Source organism: Sarcophilus harrisii, chromosome 6 (genome assembly GCF_902635505.1).
Source record: "Sarcophilus harrisii chromosome 6, mSarHar1.11, whole genome shotgun sequence".
Lineage (NCBI taxonomy): Eukaryota > Metazoa > Chordata > Mammalia > Dasyuromorphia > Dasyuridae > Sarcophilus > Sarcophilus harrisii.
In genome coordinates, this window is record NC_045431.1 from 131,028,497 (window position 1) to 131,047,535 (window position 19,039).

Genomic DNA, 19,039 nt, shown 5'->3' on the forward strand with positions numbered 1-19,039 from the left:
ATGAAAAAAGCTTTACAAGACTTTACAGGAGGCCAGGGCACACTGTCCTTTGTGGAGCCAGTCAAGGCACAGGCCCCCTGTGATTAGTGAATAAATGCAAGAAAACCCAGTAGACCCCACAATTCTGTAAGTCTGTGGAGCAGCCCATTAATGTTCTTCAGTCATGACATACTTGTTACATTGATACAAGAGCTAGTAAGTCGTGTTTTGTTTTTTTTTTAATTAATTTATTTTTAATGTTCCCCAAATTTTTTTTTGTTTCAAATTCTCATGCTCTTTCCCACCCTTCTGTCCCCCATTTAAGAAGAAAAGCAACATGATATCAATTATACAGGTGAAATAACATAAAACATTTCCATATTAACCATGTTGTAAAAAAAAAAAAAAAAAAAAAAGCAAACAATAAAAAGCAAGAAATATAAAGAAAGTGAAAAAATATACTACAATTTGAATTCAGAAGTCATTAGTTCTCTGGAGTCAGCATTTTTTTTTTATCATATGTCCTTTGGAATTTCCTTGGATCATTATATTAATTAGCTAAATTTTTTATAGTTGATCATCCTTACAATATTGCTGTGTGTACAATGTTCTCTTGGTTCTGTTCACTTCACTTTGCATCAGCTCATCTGTCTTAGCTTTTTTTTTTGAAATCATCCTGATTATCATTTCTTAAAGCATAGTATTGCTTCATCACAATGTTACAACTAGTTTATCCATTTCCCAGATGATTTCCAATCTCTTGCCACCCCTTCCTCCCCACAAAGAAGCTATAAATATTTTTGCTATAAATAGGTCCTTTTCCTTTGATCTCTTTGAGATATAGATCTAGTAGTTGTATTTCTGGGTATGTACAACCTTTTGGACATAGTTCCAAATTGTCCTTCGGAATGGTTGGACCAGTTCACAATAGTGTATTAGTATCCCTGTTTTTCCACATCTACATTTATCATTTTATTTTTCGGTCATGTTAGGCAATCAGATGGGTATGAAGTAGTCCTTTAGAGTTGGTTTAATTTGTATTTCTCTAATTGATAGTTATTTGGAACATTTTTCATATAATTATTGTATTGATAGCTTTGATTTGTTTATCTAAAAACTGCTTATTCATATCCTTTGACCATTTATCAACTGGAGAATGGTTCATATTTTTATGAAATTGGCTGAGTTCCCTGTATATTTGAGAAATGATGGCTTTATCAAAGAAACTTGTTGTAGCCTTTCCTCTCCCTGCTTAGTTTCTTGCTTTCCTTCTGATTTTGGCTGCTTTAGTTTTGTTTGTGCAAAACCTTTTTAATGTTATGTGATCAAAATTATCCATTTTACATCGCCCTCCAGACATATCTATGCTTCTTTTTTCAGAGGCCATGAGAGATTTCCTAATAAATGCTATGAAAAGCTATTCTTAGAATAACTGTTGAAAGCAAGCCTCCTAGGGTCCATTAGTGTTTTTTTCTTGCCTTATCCTATCTTGCCATCTTTCCCAAATTTCTTTCTATGGATTCTAAAAGAAGTGCAGGGGAGAAAATGTAAGAGGAAAACTTCAGATTATATAAGTAGTGTTCTGCATATTCTTAAATTTAAATTTTTTTTTGGCTCCCTTTTATCAGTTTAATTAGAAAATGTCTTAGATTGAAGGTTTGTAGCCACCAGACAATATTGAAGCTCTGAATGTGGAATCAAAAGACCTGGGTTCAAATCCTAACCATAATATTAACTGTTGTCTTTTGGCAAATAACTTGGCTTTTCCATTCTCAATTTCCTTTTTTATAAAATGAGGGGATTAGATTAGGTGACTTAGATGTAAGAGTTTTGTTCCAGCCATAAATCTGTGATCCTCTGATCCTGTTGTCTTATACCACAACCTAATCAAATGACTGAATGAAATCCAAGTGACTAAAGTTAAAATCCTTATGTGATAACTAAGATAGAGATATGGAAAATATGAAAATACAGGAACAGCAGGAAAATGTCTTTTCCTTTACCAAGATGGAGCAAAATCAGCAACATGTGGAAGCAGGAACCTGTTTTGCTTGATGAAGAAACATTTATGGCATGCAGGCCAGATGGAGTGTGAAATAGCTTGGAGGAAAACAGTTACCTAGGGACTTTGGTTTTAAGTTGTATGTTTAGGAGGAATACAAACAAACTCCTGCGTTTTACACAGTTTGGCTTTCTGGGAGAGAAATGGCCTTCAGTAACTTTGGCTTTTTTCCCCCTCTTTTAATCAGAGTTAACATAGACCCATTTTCCTAATCCTTTTGAATTTCCATCAAGCCTGAGTACATTCTGTTATCCTTCCCTTTTTTCTTTAAGATTAAATTATAGTGGTTAGGAAACTCTGTAATCAAATTTCTCCTAAGTGAGTGAATGATGGATAGAGAGATGGTTTGTAAAATAGCATTGCCTTCTTGTATATTTAAAATGAATGATTTTTAAGTATTTTTTTTTTCTATACTCCTCATGCTTTCCTGAAAGATTCTGTCTAGAAGTCATAGAGTTAATTCTCTTTGTTTTGTACTTGAGGAAGCTGAGACCCAAACCAAGGTATTCAAGTGGTTTTGCACTAAATCCTTGATTAGCTAATAAGGTATTCATTTTGTGCATGGTTATCAGATATAGGCAGAGTGGAAGATTTACTCTAGATTGGACTCAGTGATCTCTAAAGGTCTCTTTTAGCTTTGTTTTTCATTATCTTTTTCAAGTCCTCCCTTCTCAACTTTTCTATTACACTCAGGGGTAGTATTATTCCTTCTAGCCCCACAACCTTATCTCGGGTTCCTCACCCTCTCCCACCAACAATATCCAATCTCTTGCCAATTCCTGTTAATTCTGTCAACTTAGATTCTTGAGGAGCTGTGATTTGTTAATGTCTATAAACTAGTAAGTGCTTTTGATGAGATGCAAATCCAGCTTTCTTAACCCCGAGTTTTATACTCTATTTTCATTGTGTTGAGCTTATCCCCCACCCCCACCCCCTGACCCTTGTTTATTCCTATGAAGATATCCTCTGAAGATGGTTGACAATTTTATGTAGTTTATATATGTGTTTTCATATAAAGACATATTTCCATATTAGTCACAGTTGTGAATACAGAAACAGATCAAAAGTGTGGGGGGGGACATGGGAAGCTAAAATAAAGTGGAAAAAAATGCTTTGGTCCGCTCAGAGTCCATCAGTTCTTCATAGGTAGCATTTTCCTTCCTTAAGTCTTTTGTACTAATCTTGGATCATCATGTTGCTGAAAAGAGCTCAGTCCATCATAGTTGATCATCGCTCATTGTAGCTGATACTGCGTACAATATTTTCCTAGTTCTTATTTTACCTTGCATCAGTTTTTACAAGTCTTTGCAGGTAATTCTGAAATCTGTGTGTTCATCATTTTTCATAGAACAGTATTGTTTAGCCTTTCTCCAATTGATGGGCATCCCCTCAATTTCCAATATTTTGCCACCATGAAAAGGGCAAGTATCAATATTTTTTCACATGTAAGTCTTTTCCCTTTTTTATGATCTCTTTGGGATATAGAAGGACCTAGTAATACTATTACTGAATCAAAGGTTATATGCACACTTGATTGCCCTTTGGGAATCATTCCAAATTGATCTCCAGAATGGTTGGATCAGTTTATATCTTCACCAACTGGGACACAGTAGTGTCCCAATTTTCCCATATCCTCTCCAACATTTATCATTTTCTTTTCTTTATTTATTGTTTTGATCACATTGACAAATCTGAGGTGTGAAGTAGTATCTTAGAGTTGTTTTAAGGTGTATTTCAAAAGTGGCTTAGAGCACTTCTTCATATGTCTATAGGTAACTGTTTTGTTTTTTTTTCCCATTTGAAAGCTGCCTGTTCTTATCCTTCAACCATTTATCAGTTGGGCAATGACTTGGCAAAATAGTTTATTTAAAAAAAATTTTTCCCTTTTTTTATTTGAAAAACCAGTAAGAAAAAAAAATAAAAACAAAAGAAATACAAACAAAATAAAGCAAAACAAAAGAGAACATTGTCATGTACCTTGCAGAACATCTGGAAGGATTCAAAATATGTAACAACAAATTACCACATCAAGAAAATACATATATTAATAGAAGAAATTATTCATGAATGACCATTTTTTTCCTTTATTTCCTTGTAAATTGTTCTTTGGTTCTCTGTTGCCCACTTTATTTACTTTATTCTTTTTTTCTCCTTTCATTCCCTCCTCCCGAACTCTCAAACAAGCTCCATTTAAGAAAAGATATATTTGTATATATCAATATAGATACATGCATGTGCACACGCACACACAAACACATACACACACACTCATCCCACATATACACATCCATTTCTCCCCCTTCGTTTCTTTGCAGATTTTGGAGGGTGCTATAACCTTCATGGTATATATGTAGTGTTACCTGTCGAACCCATTCCCTATGTAAGTAGATTTTTCAGATTTCCCTCCCACTAATGCCTCTGTGTGTCTTATATACATGATATGGTATAGCTTCTAGAGGAAATATAGCAATAATTTTAAGGTATTCCAGCCTTAGGGGGCCTCTATCATAATAATCTGTCAGTGATTCTAAAGTCTTGTCTTTGAAATCTGTGATCCCGAGGTCTCTTCTCTCTCCCTAACCTTGGAGTGCTATTGTTCTGGCCATCTGTTTGTCAATGATTGTAAAAGTCTTCTGGTCTAGGAATATAATAATATTTCTTCCTTTAAACTTTAGGGAATGTATAGTAATGATCCTGAGACTCTAAACATATTATACTGTTGTTCTAACAATCTGTCTGTCAATGATCCTAGTCTTCTAGCTTTAGGAAAGTCCTAGGTCTGCTGGTCAGTGATGATCAAATTCCTGAGACCACTCCTCAGTTCTACCTCTAGGTCACAAAATTACCATATCAATAATATGAAGAACTAGATAAATGTGTCTCCTTGCTTCTGGTTCTTTGCTAAATTCTTTTGGACTTTAATGTGTTTCAATAGGGGTTAAAATTACAATAATCTTTGCCCTTTGACTTAGATGTGGGTTCAAGCTTGGCTTGGCTATATGTATGTACATAAATACATATATAATAAACAAATAATTTGTTCATGTTTAAGCAGTTTGTTCATGTTAAGTTTCTTAAAATTGATCTTTCATATTGGCTCTCAAATGTTAAATTTTCTATTCAGGTTTGGTTGATAGAAAGTTCTGAAATCCGTTGACTGTCTATTTTTTCTCATTCAGTATTATAGATAATTTTTCTGGATATGATATTTTTGGCTGCAGGTCTAGTTCTTTTGATTGTCAGTAGATATGATTCCAAGATCTGTGGTTTTTTATTGTTAAATCTGTACAATTCTAACTGCAGCTCCAGCATATTTGAATTATTTTTTTCTTGTTTCTAGCAAAATTTTCTCTTTGATTTGGGGGTTTTGAATTTTGGCACTAATATTCCTTCGTGTTTTCCACACAGGATCTCTTTGAGATGGTGATTGGTGGATTTTTTCTATTTCTATTTTCCCCTCATGTTCTATCATCTAGGATAATTTCCTTGGATTATTTCCTTCATTTTTGTTTCAAGGTTCTCTTTTTGGTCTGAACTATCTGGCAGTTCAATTATTCTTATATTTTCTTTATCTGTTCTCTAGATCTGTCATATTTCTTATAAGGTGTTCCATATTGTTCTATTTTCTCATTCTTTAGAATGTTTTGTTATTTCTTGGTCTCTCATAGCTTCATTGACTTCCCCTTGCCCAATTCTAATTTTCACTGCACTATTTTCATCCTTGAGACTCTGTACTACTTTTTCTTATTGGTTAACATTTTTTCATAAGCTTCTTGTTTTTCTTGGATAGCTTTAATTTTTTCTTTTCTCTTTTGATTTTTTTTTTTTTTTTTTTTTTTTTTTTTTTTTTTTTTTTTTTTTGAGTTCTTCTATAAATTCTCTCTGGGCAGGGAGCCATTTTATATTACTTTTTAGGTTAGAAGCTGTTTTTTTTTTTTGGGGGTAAGGTGTCTTCCTCTGAAGATGAATCCTGATTTCCCTGTTGTCATAATGTTTCAATGGTGCTGTTCTTTCTTCTTTGCCTGTTCATTTTTTTTTTTAAATAAGAGGTATTAGCATAAGCATCTCTAATCATGGATTGGGGGGATGGCACATCAAGCTTCCCCTCAGCTCTCTACTGGAGTAGGGAACCCCAAACCAAGAGCTTCATCCTCCTGCAACTGCCCATAACCAACAGTGCCCCTGCCCCACTGCTTCTGCACTCAGTAGATGCTGTTTCCTTTTTGCCAGAGCCATGTCTCAGCAGCACAGCTGGGCCTGGTGTTCCCAATCAGTTGAGGTTTGTTCAGTCTTTTCAGATTCAAACCCTGACTCCACAAACAGTCTGAAAGGTAAAAGTCTCTGTGGTTTTTGCTGAGGCTTCAGCCATACCCAGCTAGCCTGGGGGGGTGGGGGTGGGGCATGTCTCTGCTTGATGTTTTTTGGAGTTACCCAGGAGATGTTTGCATTTCAGATCTTCTCAGGTTGTATCAGGAGGACTCCAGTTCTGTCCCAAGGGTCTTCTTGATTTTTCAGTTTTATGTTTGACCTGAAATCAGATTTGCTCTATTTGTGGGGAAAATTGGGAGAGCTTGAAATTTACCAACTTACTCTACCATCTTCCCAGAATCCTCCCCTGGCAAAATAGTTCTTAAAATAATATTACTGTTATTATGTGCAATATTCTCTGTCATCTCAACCATACACCACAAGTTATTCATATATTTCTCAATTGATGGGGATCCCCATACTTTCCAATGTGTGGTGTGTGTGTGTGTGTGTGTGTGTGTGTGTGTGTGTGTTTGTGTATACCTCTCTCATGCGGACCCCTATCTTCTCCTCATGTTCAGAATTTCTGTGCCCTTCTAGATGTATGAATTGTTTCCTTTTCAATCCATCTTAAAGTAAGGTTCCAACATTACCAGTCCTTTACCTCCAGCTGCTTCCTCTGTATTCTTTTCTTCATGCCCTATTTTTATGATATAATTGTTCCCTTTTACCTTCTCTTACCCAATTTTGTTTACTATGATCTGTTTCCTCTGTATTCTTTCCTTCATGCCCCATTTTCTGATATAATTGTTCCCCTTTATCTTCTCTTCTCCAATTTTCTTTTTTTAGAATCACCCCATCATATATAATTCAGCCCCAAGCTTTCTTTCAGATTACTTGATAATGACAGTTTAAGAATACTGATAACATTTTCATGTATACAATTAAAGAGTTTGATGTCAATAAGTACTTTTTAATTAGTCTCTCTCTCTCTCTCTCTCTCTCTTTTTGGGCTGGCTCTGGAGAAAAAGGACCTAAGTTCAAATTTTGTCTGTCCTACTTAATATCTTTGTGATAATAAGGCACTTAAACTCCCAAGGCCTAGGTTTCTTCATATGTAAAATGAGGAAATTGCATCATCTTGCTTGGTCTCTTTATCCAAGATCCTATAAAGTTGCATTTGAACTGAGTCTCCAGGGAACTGTTAGAGGGAAAATGTTCCAGATCTGGCCTATGCATAGGCATTGTGATGAGGATATTAAGTCATGGGCCAGCAGCAGCAAGTTAGGCATTCTGGCTGAAAAGTACAATGTATGAAGAAGAATACTCTGATCTTAAATCATGAGATATTTTAAAAACCCTATAAAGTTTTGCATTTATCCTAGTGTCAAGAGGGAATCACTGGGGCTTTTTTTGTGAAGCAGTGGCATGCTCTGACCCAAACTTTAGAATATCAGTATGGCAGCTTTGAGGAAAAGGGGATTTATTGTATTGGATGTGGGGACATGAATTGAAGAGATTATGGTGAAGTCATGGAGAGTTCTTGAAGGCAATACAAACTGTGACAGGTCGAACCAACCTAGAAAAGTTTTGAAAATGAATCTAGTGATAAATTAAGTATCTTTTTCACCTAAAGGCCAAGCAAAGACTTAGAGAAGTTTCTTCCCAACATATTAAAAATCACGCTAAGTCAAACTGGGTAATGTGATAATGTTAAAAACTGTTATAAGGTGCAAGGAACCATAAGAAGTAGATAACATTACCCAGTTTGACTTAGCGTGATTTTTAATATGTTGGTTCTCACAGATCAATCTCATTTTTTTCCAAAGAGAGAGAATAACTAGTAGACAATCAGAAGTGTCGATGATCACATAGGCATTTATTATGATTTCATTGGTCCCTCAAAATAAAGGAAAAGGGAAACTTAAGAGATTGATCAAAAAGTATACAAATTTCTTACCTAGTCCTGGAGTTTAGAGTGGTTGGAAACCAGAGTCAACCCAAATTTGTTGGTATGATCTAGTTATTAAATTATCAGTGTTTAGTATTTACACCTGGGAAATCAGTAAATGCCACAAATCAGGGCTTAATTTATTTTAAAAAATTATCTAGACTTGAGAAAGTGATGGAGTGAATGTTCATTTTGCACATTAACCTTAAAATTCTGTTGCACATTTCCTACTCTTTTCTGTGAAGACTGTGTATTTTTAAATCAGCAGGAGTCAGGAATTCAGGTTAGGGGAAAATCGTCAGTCTTTATTCTCAGTGAAGAAGGATCGGAGGTGGAAGAGAATCGGCGATAGCAATGTGTGCAGCTGAGTCAAGAAGCTAGCTAGACCCGCAGCCACACGACCAGCAGCCAGGAGAAAAAGAATCCAGGCCCAATCTCTCCCAGCTTCTCTTCCTGTTCCTCTCTCTGCCTCCACCCACCAAAATCGTCATTTCCTGTATAACACATCAGGACTTGCACAGAGAGTGGGCAGGAACCATTCTTTATCCAATCATGTATATTAATAGAGTATAGCCCAATTACTATTTAGCCTCATGTACTTGGGACCTAAGTGCATCAACTCAAACCTCAGCCCATTACATCTCCCGCTTTCTTTTATTTTAGAACACAGGTGGTCATGCCATCCCTGACTCCTCAGGGAGGTCAGAGCCCCCAAGGGGAGGTGATCACAGCCTCCCTGACTTCTCAGGAAAGGCGGTGAAAACACTAAAAAGGAGATGATCACCCCTCCCTGACATCTCAGGAAGGGAGATGAAAAGCACCAAAGGGAAGTGGGGGTTGCTAGCGGGTTTCTGGGCTGAAGGGTCTTATTATGCACAAACCCATCAGCATGGGAGGTATTACACAAGCACATAGCAATATGCATAGAAGGCTATTAGGGATGACTCTCCCCACCGTCAGTTCAGGCTCGATGTGGTGTAACAAACATGAATTGTACGCGCAAGTAGCAGAATAGCAAACAATATAAATCAATATGGTGTTGGAAAAGATCACCAGAAGTCCTAGAAAGAGGATATGTAAACAACAGTCACACATATGCCTTCTTCAGCAGCCAAGAGATAGCCCAAAACCCATCTATTGTCGATTGCTTCACATGTCAGGGAATCCAATGATCCCCCTGAGTTTTTGAAGTCGTGCAAAAGTCTTTTTATGTGTTAGGGAATCCAATGATCCCAGCAGATTTTGAAGTCCTGTAACAGTCTTATCATTTCTCAGAGAATCCAATGATTCCTGAGGGTTTTCAAGTCCTACAGTCTTTGATGTCCATGAGTCAAACGCCATAACTGCCACGCTCTTTCAATGGTGAGCACAATCAGCAACAGAACCACCCGATATTTCTTGGGTCGTCTCCTTTGTTTCAAGGGTCTTCTCCACCTGTAGAGATACAAGCAAACCCTCTCCCCAAAGCAGTTAGCCTATCTGGTCCTTTCTATCCTTTCCATTCACCACTTTCTGGGTCTCTCCACATCACCTGGCGATTATCTAAAGATAGTGGAGCTGCTCGCACTGGACACTGACCTTCCGGTGGGTTATAAAACCTGTCTGCCAGAGCCAGTGCATCTTTGTCAAAAATCAAGAAGTTAATAGTATAAAGAGCTAAATTTAGAAGTTCTCTAGGGTTACCTGTGGCTCCCCCTTTCTTTTGTTTTTGGAGGAGCATCTTAATATGTTTCTCCTCTCCACTATTGCCTGTCCTTGAGGATTAAAAGGTATGCCCGTGGTGTGTAAAATCTTATACTGTGCACAAAAGTGTGCAAAATGTTTTGAAGTATAAGCAGGACCATTGTCTGTTTTTATTGCTTGTAGCACACCCATAATGGCAAATGCTTGTATGAGGGAATTCAGTGACCCTCGGGCTGTCTCTTTTGCTGCTGGTATTGCAAAGTGAATCCCGAAAAAGGTGTCTCACAACATGGATGAAAGACAGATGACCAAAAGATTTATAATGGGTCACATCCATTTGCCAGATTTCATTGGGTCTCAAACCATGAGGTTCTTCCCTGGAGGCAGTGTAGGGCGTGGAAGGAAGGCTTTTACTATGCTCCTAAGCTTCCCTCTTTTATTCAAATTGAAACATAAAGCTCGAGCAGCCTGATGATATTTAGAATGAGATGTTGGCTTCTTGGAACAAAGGGGTATTGACCAACATAGTTAGAAGGCTATCTGCCTTTGAATTGCCATCAAATATGGGACCTGGAAGTCCACTATGAGAATGGACATGTAATATATAGATCTTACCTGGATGCTTTCTCACTTGATCTTGAAGTTTCTTAAAAGAGCTGATATATATTAGAATCGGAATATTATTTGGGCTGTGGCAATTCTTTGTACCACACCTACTGAATAGGCCGAATCAGATATTATATTTATGTCTCCTGGATAATAAGTAAGAGCTAGAATGATCGCATAGAATTCATTCTGCTGAGTGGACTGAAAAGGAGTTCTGACTACTCTCTTTATAGTTAGATCATGAGAGTACACAGCACAAATATTATGTTTGGATGCATCCGTGAAGATAGTTGGTCCTTTAAGAGGAACTTTAGAAACTTTTTCTTCAAGAATCCATCACCAATTATGTAATAGTCTAGTTATCTTTAATGGAGACCCATGTAAAAAATTTGGAGCCATGGCTAATAAAATTTGCCACTCTGGGATGGTCTCACAACATATAAAAGGTGTATATCTTGTCAGGTCTTGTCCCAGATAATTGTACTGCTCACTTAGTGACCTTTAATAAAATTCTAGCCACAAGCACCGGGTAGGGTATAAGGCTAACACTGGTCGCATCCATTGGATATCTCCTATCAATTTCTGAAAATCATTCAATGTGTTTAGCTTCTCTGTTCTTAAGGACAGTTTTTGAACTGTAAGCACCTTAGGGTATACTTCATGTCCTAAATATTGAAAAGGAGCATGTCTTTGAATTTTTTCTGGTGCTATGTATAATTTGTAATTCCTTAAGTGTTTCTATGGTCTTTTGTAGACATGCTTCTAACATTTGTTCCTCAGGTGCACATCCCAATATGTCATCCATGTAATGTAATAGCATAACTTTTAGGAATGCTTTCTTATGGACAAACAGCAACAACATACATTTGACACATAAGTAGGGCTGTTTTCATTCCCTGTGGCAAAACTGTCCATTCATATCTTTTATAAAGGCTCAGCTAAGTTAAGCTGGGCACTGAAAACAAATCTTTTCATATCCTCCTTATCCAGAGGGATAGAATAGAAACAATCTTAATATCTATGACCCAAAGGGGCCATTCTCTAGCAACTGGTAGGAGGTGGAAGTCCAGGCTGAAGAGTTCCCATAGTTTCCATCTTTCATTCACTTTTCTTAAATCCGTTAACATCCTCCATTTTCCAGATTTCTTTTCACAACAAACACTGGTGAATTCCAAGGACTTAGAAGGTTTTAAGTGTCCTTGGTCAAGCTGCTCCTGTACTATATCTAATAAGGCCTGAATTTTTCGTTACTTAAGGGCCACTGTTCTATCCCACACTGGTGTATCAGTTTCCATTGGATAGGAACAGGTGAAAGTGTTGCAGGCCTTCAACAGCAGCTCTGCTTAAAAAACCGAAGTACTCATTTTAACCCTAATTGCTGTAAAACGTCTCTTTCCGATTGATGGGGATTTTTCAACTTATAAAAGGAGTAAAAACTCCTGTTTTGCCTTCAAAGTCCATCTCATAGGGGCAGCACTAACCAGCTGCTATTATCCTCCTACGCCAGACATGTAGGTGTCTGCTTTAATCTTTAGATGACTGGGCCAGCTGGCACCTCTAATGACTATCCGATCTCCCAGTGTCTACCAATCCTTCCAATGGAAGGCCATTTATATAGATCGTGAGCATAGGTGGTCAGTTTTACAGCTGCTGTCCAATATATTGCTGGATTTTGTGATCTGAAATCAGAATGGTGACTATCACGAGGCTACTTATAGGATTCTGTTGGTAAACCTGATGCTACTATTTCTCCTGGGTGATGTCACACATTGTCTGCCTGTATTGGTGACTGGGATTGTAACATTCCCCAGTTTCCCACATCAGTTGTGGATGGACACTGTTTTATGCATTACTCTCAGGAGGTAAAATGGTCAAGCCTACTGTGCCTGGAAAGGATCCATAGGCTGGAAGGAACAGATTTCCCCTCTCCAGGGGTATCTCAGTTGTCTCAACTGCATACAACTCTATTCTCCCTGATTGTAATCCCTTTCTCCCATCAGGTTGCTTCCTGGCTGATTGATTGATTGTATAATCCCTTTCTCCCTTCATATGGCTTCCTGGCTGATTGGTCATGTTGGGGTATTGGCCATTTAGGCACTCTCTGGGTGCACCATTGGCTGTCATCATGCCCCAAGTGTTTTTTGCCTGGGGCCCTGGGGCTGGTGCCCTCATCCCGTTTCCCTGAACCTGTCTACATTCTGAGGCCCAATGGAGCCCTCTATTTGCATTTTGGACATGGGGTGCTGGGTCTTGTTCTCCCACCCTGTTTTCTCACTCTGCCTCTATAACCAACATTGAGCTTTCAGATGCCCTACTTTACCACACTGAAAGCATTGGCGTGTCGCTAGAAGTCCCTTGCGGGAAGGGACCCTTTCTACCATGTTGGGATCTTGGGAAGTTTGCATCATAGTCTGGCTAAAAGGCATTTGTGTCCACTGTGGCACAGCGTCTTTGAACTCCTCTAAAGGACTCCTTGCAGTCTAGTAAAATCCTTCTGCACACCTCATTAGCATTTTTCCTTAAAGTTCCTTATTAAAACATCTGTTGATGAATTTTCCCCATTAGTTCTTGTGAAGCAGTCTCAAACACCCCACAAAATCAAAGGGTTCATCTGGCCCTTGTGTTATTTTTATGAAGGCCTCCCTTTGTCATTTTTTGTAATTGAAGCCCAGGCCGTAGCTTAAAATTTGGTCATATGCTGCTATGAATAATTCTGTCTGGGCGTCTGCATATGGACCTATACCTGTTAGTAGGTCATAGGTAGGCATAACAGCATTTACTATTTTGTTGGGCTTTATCCTACAGGCTCACTATATTCAAAACCACATGTAATTTTGTCAGGTTCTAGGCATACCCTTGCTAAGATTTCCAGTCATTAGGGTCAAGATTTCACAAATTCTTAATGCATCTTAACATAAGCTGATGTGCTCCATAAAGAGTCTAGCCTTTTTGGTCTTTGATGATTTCTATGTTAAAGGTATCTTAAACTTTGTTGACCGGAGGCATTAAACTGGGAAATTACAGGAAAATTCTGGGCTCCCTGACATCCAGCCCTTTCTTTGGCCTTCATTAAGCCCTCTTTTCTACTCATAATTGGAACTGGGGATGCTGGGGGGAGGTGCTGGTGCTGTCACTGCCTACCCCCACTGCCCTCCTCCCTCCATCCTGGAGGGTGAAGTTGATGGAGGAGAGTCAATCCTTGCTCCTGAGGTGGGGCTGAAGGCCTCCAGGTGGAAATCACCACCCCTTGTCCTTAATCTCCATGCCCTGTGGGGATATGGTTTAATCTTCATTGCCTTCCTCCTTAATATCAGGCCTCCCTCTTTGGCTACTCGAGAGGGCAATGGGTTTTCTTTCTTTAGGGATAGGGTTTCTTAATGCTAACTGAATTATATTGTATAAATAATATACCTCAATGGAAATTGAATGAGGACCATTTTTCATTTGTAATATCAACATCTTTGTCCAACCAGGGACCAATCTCTCGGAATCTGCTCCCTCCTAACCCCAAGGGGATGCGGTTTAATGTACCCAAGTCTACTACCTGTTCCCAAGTTATAAGTAGCCCTTGTCCTTCTATCACTTAAGCATCTTTCTATGCACCACTCGTGGGTGGGGTTGAAGGGGTTGGGAAGGGGGATGGAAATCTTTAGCTAGCATTTGTCAATTTTAGCCAAAAAAAAAAGATTCGGTTTAGTTTTTAAGAAAATAAGTTCCCTGTTTGTCTAAAACAATACTCAAAGTTCTGTCACGGAGACTTCTTGTCCTTGCTCCCCTGTTGGGGAAATGTGAAACCTGTATTTTTAAATCAGCAGGATTCATGAATTCAGGTTAGGGGAAAATCGTCAGTCTTTATTCTCAGTGAAGAAGGATCAGAGGTGGAAGATAATCGGTGATAGCAATGTGTGCAGCTGAGTCAAGAAGCTAGCTAGATCAGTAGCCACAGGACCAGCAGCTAGGAGTATGGAACCCAGTCCCAATCTCTCCCAGCTTCTCTTCCTATCTCTCTCTGCCTCCACCCACCAAAATCATCATTTCCTCTACAACACATCAGGACTTGCACAGAGTGGGCAGGGACCATTCTTTATCCAATCATGTATATTAATAGAGTATAGCCCAATTACTATTTAGCCTCAAGTACTTGGGACCTAAGTGCATCAACTCAAACCTCAGCCCATTACACCTTTCCAGTAAGTCAATTGATAAGCATTTACCAGCATACTTCTGATAGAAATTGTACAGCTCAGAAACTTGATCCTAAACTAATAAGACCAATGATTATTCAAGTCTAGATTGACATTATGAAAATATAAAAGTTTCAGTTTTTAGGTTAGGGACAGAATGGTGAAAGCATTTGTACTTTACAAGATTAAAATTTATCTTAGTCTATGCTTTGTCATTTTATATTTAGGATGTAATACAAAGCTCTATCTTTAGTTTGCATTAACTTCATGGTAAAATAGATTTCACCACTTAATTCTTGTTAAGAAATTTTGATTTTTTTCCCCCCTTCTCTTCAGTTCTGACAAACCAGTTTTATTTTGAGTTTCAGATTAGCAACTTTCTGAAGATGTTTTCAATATGTATTGCCCAAATTGTTATTAGAAAAAAAATTCTTTACTCTAAAAGCATGTAATGCTGAATGTTAAAAAATTATTTATATCACTTTCTGGAATCATGTATGCATTCACAAATTAACCAGGTGGATTTTTGGCTAAGTTTTTGTCATGATTAAGTTGATGAACATTTATTAAGCAGTTTTCCTAAGCTTAATGCCAAACTATGCTAAGCATTGGGGATACAAAGAAAGAGAAGATCAACTGGAAAGCATCAGGGATAAAGACTGGGACCTATGATTTCATTGATTTAGGCAACTCTTAGAAGAAGTAGTATATACATTTTTGATGCTTATTCTCTTTTCCTGTTCATTGAGAGGTACTTAAATCCAACTCTGGCTGTGAGGCCATGATCTACTGTGCAATATTGTGGTTTGAAATGACAGAAATGCTCTACTTTCACTACTGTTTGGTTGTGGGATTTTTTTTTTTTTTTAAGTGTAAAACAATTTTTTTTAATAGCCTTTTATTTACAGGTTATATGTATGGGTAACTTTACAGCATTGACAATTGCCAAAGCTCTTGTTCCAATTTTTCCCCTCCATCCCCATTCCTCCTCCCCCAGATGGTAGGATGACCAGTAGATGTATAAAACAATTTTTTTCTCTCTCTCTCTTTTAGCCATGAAGACTTTGAATTTGTTTCGGGAACCCGAATGCGGAAACTTGCTCAAGAAGGACAGAAACCTCCTGAAGGTTTCATGGCCCCCAAAGCGTGGACTGTACTAACTGAGTACTACAAGTCCTTGGAGAATGCCTAAACATTATTAACAACCCAACAATTTTTGACACCTGATTTATTAACAAAAAGGGGACCACACAGTTAACCGTTTGCACTGCTTTATTATAGTGTCTAGGAAGACATTATTCCTTAAAAAAAACAAATCTTTTCTCTTTAACTTAGCATCCTTATTTTTTTTTTCTTTGCCTGCCTTGTGGGTTCTATTATGTACTGCTGGTTTTAATGTATCTTTTCATTTTATTATGCTTAATAATCCCACATTTGGATTTTAAAACTTTGCCTTTTTATATCATATTTATGTTTCTTTCCCATAATTTTTGCAGCTATAATGTTGATTTTATCCTATAGAAGGGAACATTTTCCCTCCCTTTGAAAATAATACCTTCTATCCAACACTCCCTGTCAAATCATTAGAGAGGGCTTGATCTTGCTTTTGTACTGTAATTGAGCTGCAAGACATTTGTAGCAATTATAGATTTTACTACTCTGAAATATAATCAAGACTCTTTTTTTCCAATCATTTATTGAGCCCCAAACCATTATGATGTAAGAGCTTTCTTATTATGTATGTAAATTGAGAATCGACTGATTTTATTCTGCAACAGAATTAAACTTTTGGCTTCTTATTTATGATATTGTCTTCATTGCCTCCTTCCCTATGTTTCTTTGCCTTATTTTTATGTGCAAACATTAACTTTTACTGCATAGGATTTGGTTTAATATGCTTCATCTGAGTCATCTAGTTTTGTTATCTTCTAACATGCCTTCTGGATCCTTTATCTTCTTCAGTGATGGCTAGAAAAATGACCACAGTGAAGGAAATTTCTCTGATGTTTTTTCTATTTTCTTGATTTCTTTGAATGCCTTTTCAAACATAATCTAGTTCAAATGATGCAGGTGAAGTTGACAAAAAGCAGGTCTCTTCCATCCCTGCTTAGAGAAGAATTGAGTTTGGTAGAATCTTAAGCTTTATTTCTTAGAGCAAAATTGGAAGAAGTTGATCAGGCAACTAGTATTTATTAAGTGCCTACTGTGCATCAGGCACTGTGCTAAGTTCTAATGACACAAAGAAAAGCAAAAAATCCAAACAAAACAGTCCCTGCTCTCAAGGATCTCCATAGTCTAATGCAAACAACTGAGTACAAACAAGATATATACAGGATAATTTAAGAGTTAATCTCAAGGAAGACACTTAAGATTAGGGAGTCTGCAAAAGCTTCTTGTAGAATGTGGAATTTTAATTGAGATTTGAAGGAAGCCGTGAAATAGAAATGAGAGAGAGATCATTCTTGTCATGGAAGACAGCTGGTAGGGAAAATACCTACCTGGAGTCTGGAAATGGAGTACCATGTGTAGAAAACAGCAAGGAAGTTAGCATTGGTTTCAGAGGGATGGCATTAAAACTAAGGAGACCTGGTAAAGGCTTCTTATATAGAGGGTGAGATATTAACTGAGATCTGGAGGAAGCCAGAAGGCAGAAAAAAGGAGGAAGAAAGAGTCCCAGGTCAGAGAAAGACAGGCAGGGAAAACAGTCCAGATATGGAGAGTATCTTGTATAAGGAGCAGCAAGAAGTCCAGTGTCCCCCTTGCTTTATTCCACAAAATTTGAAAATACTTTCTAGGTCCAGGTCCTACATGTGATATTTATTTTGTTTTCAGTCAAATGCAGGAACAGTGTTATTTCATTTATTAAATTGAAATTCTCTCTAAATAGAATACACTTACAATGGGGACAGATTTTGTCTCAGTCATTTAGTAAGGAATATTGGAGAGAGGCACTCAGTCTGATTAATTGTTGGAGGTAACTTTACACAATTATATTGCTATTGCATGGTATTTTGTATCCTTTTGGGGGGCATTTTGAGAAGTAAAAGTTGAGTAGCCATATAAAAACAATGATCTAAAACATAGATTTTTCATTTCTCCCCCCAGTGGATACAAGGAAAATGAGAGACTACTTTTCACCTTTGTATTTTCACCTATGCACAACTACATTTACTTGTTTACAGTCATATATAATCATAGCATTTTAATACTTGTGGGAAAAATTATAGTATCTTTCAGATTTAAGCCTCTATATTGTTAAATTTGAAACTTTAACATTTTTGCCCCTTAAGTATGAAACATTAGGCCAAAGGATATCTGACAGTAATCTATAAAACTCTGTTGTAAGCCTTCAGAAGTTTAAAAAAAAAAAAGGCGATTACATATTAGTTTTAACTTCTTGTTGGAGTATTGAAGCAAGTTAGTATAGTGGACTGGGAGAAAAGTCCCTCAATGCAAATGGGACTAAATAAATTTTAATTTGTTTTAATAAATTTAAATAAATTAAATTGGCAAAATTATTTCTATCTTTTTTTACAATTAGTAATTTGATAGTAGTTTTGCTATTTTCTGTTTTTTTTTTTAAACAAAGTTCAGATTTATAGAAGAATAAAAATTTCAGAATTAGAAATCAGTGACTATATAGTCCAACTCATACTCTTATCTCCCAGTCTCCTTCTATATACCTAGCAAAGGTATATACTTGGAGCATACTTGGAAGCATACTTGGAAGACATCCTTTGAGGGGGAACCTCCCTGTATAATCCCTTCTCCTTGTTTGTAGCTTTAGGATATTTTTTTAAAGGAGTATTTGAATAAGTAAAGACTCTGGTCTGTGTGCATACCTTCTAATATGAAGCTTATATTTATCTTTTTGCAACAAACTATGGTACTTCTTCCTTTTGGAACCAAGGACAAATCTTCCTTATGGTAGCCCTTCAGATGCATAAAGACAGCTGTTATGTCACCTTTAAATCTGGTCTTCTCCAGGCTAAAATCATAACCAGTTTCTTCAAGTGATTGTTATCAGTTTGATCATGTTATCATGTTATCATTTCATCATGAGCCTAGTTAGCCTCCTTTAGACTTTTCCTGGCTTACTAATGTCCTAAAACATGGTGTTCAAAGGAAATGCGATACTATAGATAAAAGTCTAACCAAGGCAGAGTACAGTGAAGACCCTCATCTCCTCACTTCTGGAAATAATGCCTCTCAGGGCACCCCAAGAATGCATTAGCTTTTTGGATGATCTTGCTGTGTTATTGACTTTTTAACTGTTTAAAAAACAGGTAAACATGAGAAAACAGAAGACTTAGGAAGAAAGAGACT

The 19,039-nt window shown here is 37.3% G+C and overlaps 1 protein-coding gene across 2 annotated transcripts in view; it reads left to right on the forward strand.

The window, feature by feature from the left end:
• PAPSS1 (3'-phosphoadenosine 5'-phosphosulfate synthase 1) overlaps window positions 1-16,514 on the forward strand; it is a 147,856-nt gene extending 131,342 nt beyond the window's left edge. For both annotated transcript variants that reach the window (XM_031943174.1, XM_012552004.3), the window contains one exon: window positions 15,767-16,514. In XM_031943174.1, the coding sequence (XP_031799034.1) occupies window positions 15,767-15,905 (139 nt within the window). In that variant the 3' untranslated portion in view covers window positions 15,906-16,514. The remainder of the gene's footprint in view (window positions 1-15,766) is intronic.
• The last annotated feature ends 2,525 nt before the right edge of the window (window positions 16,515-19,039 follow it).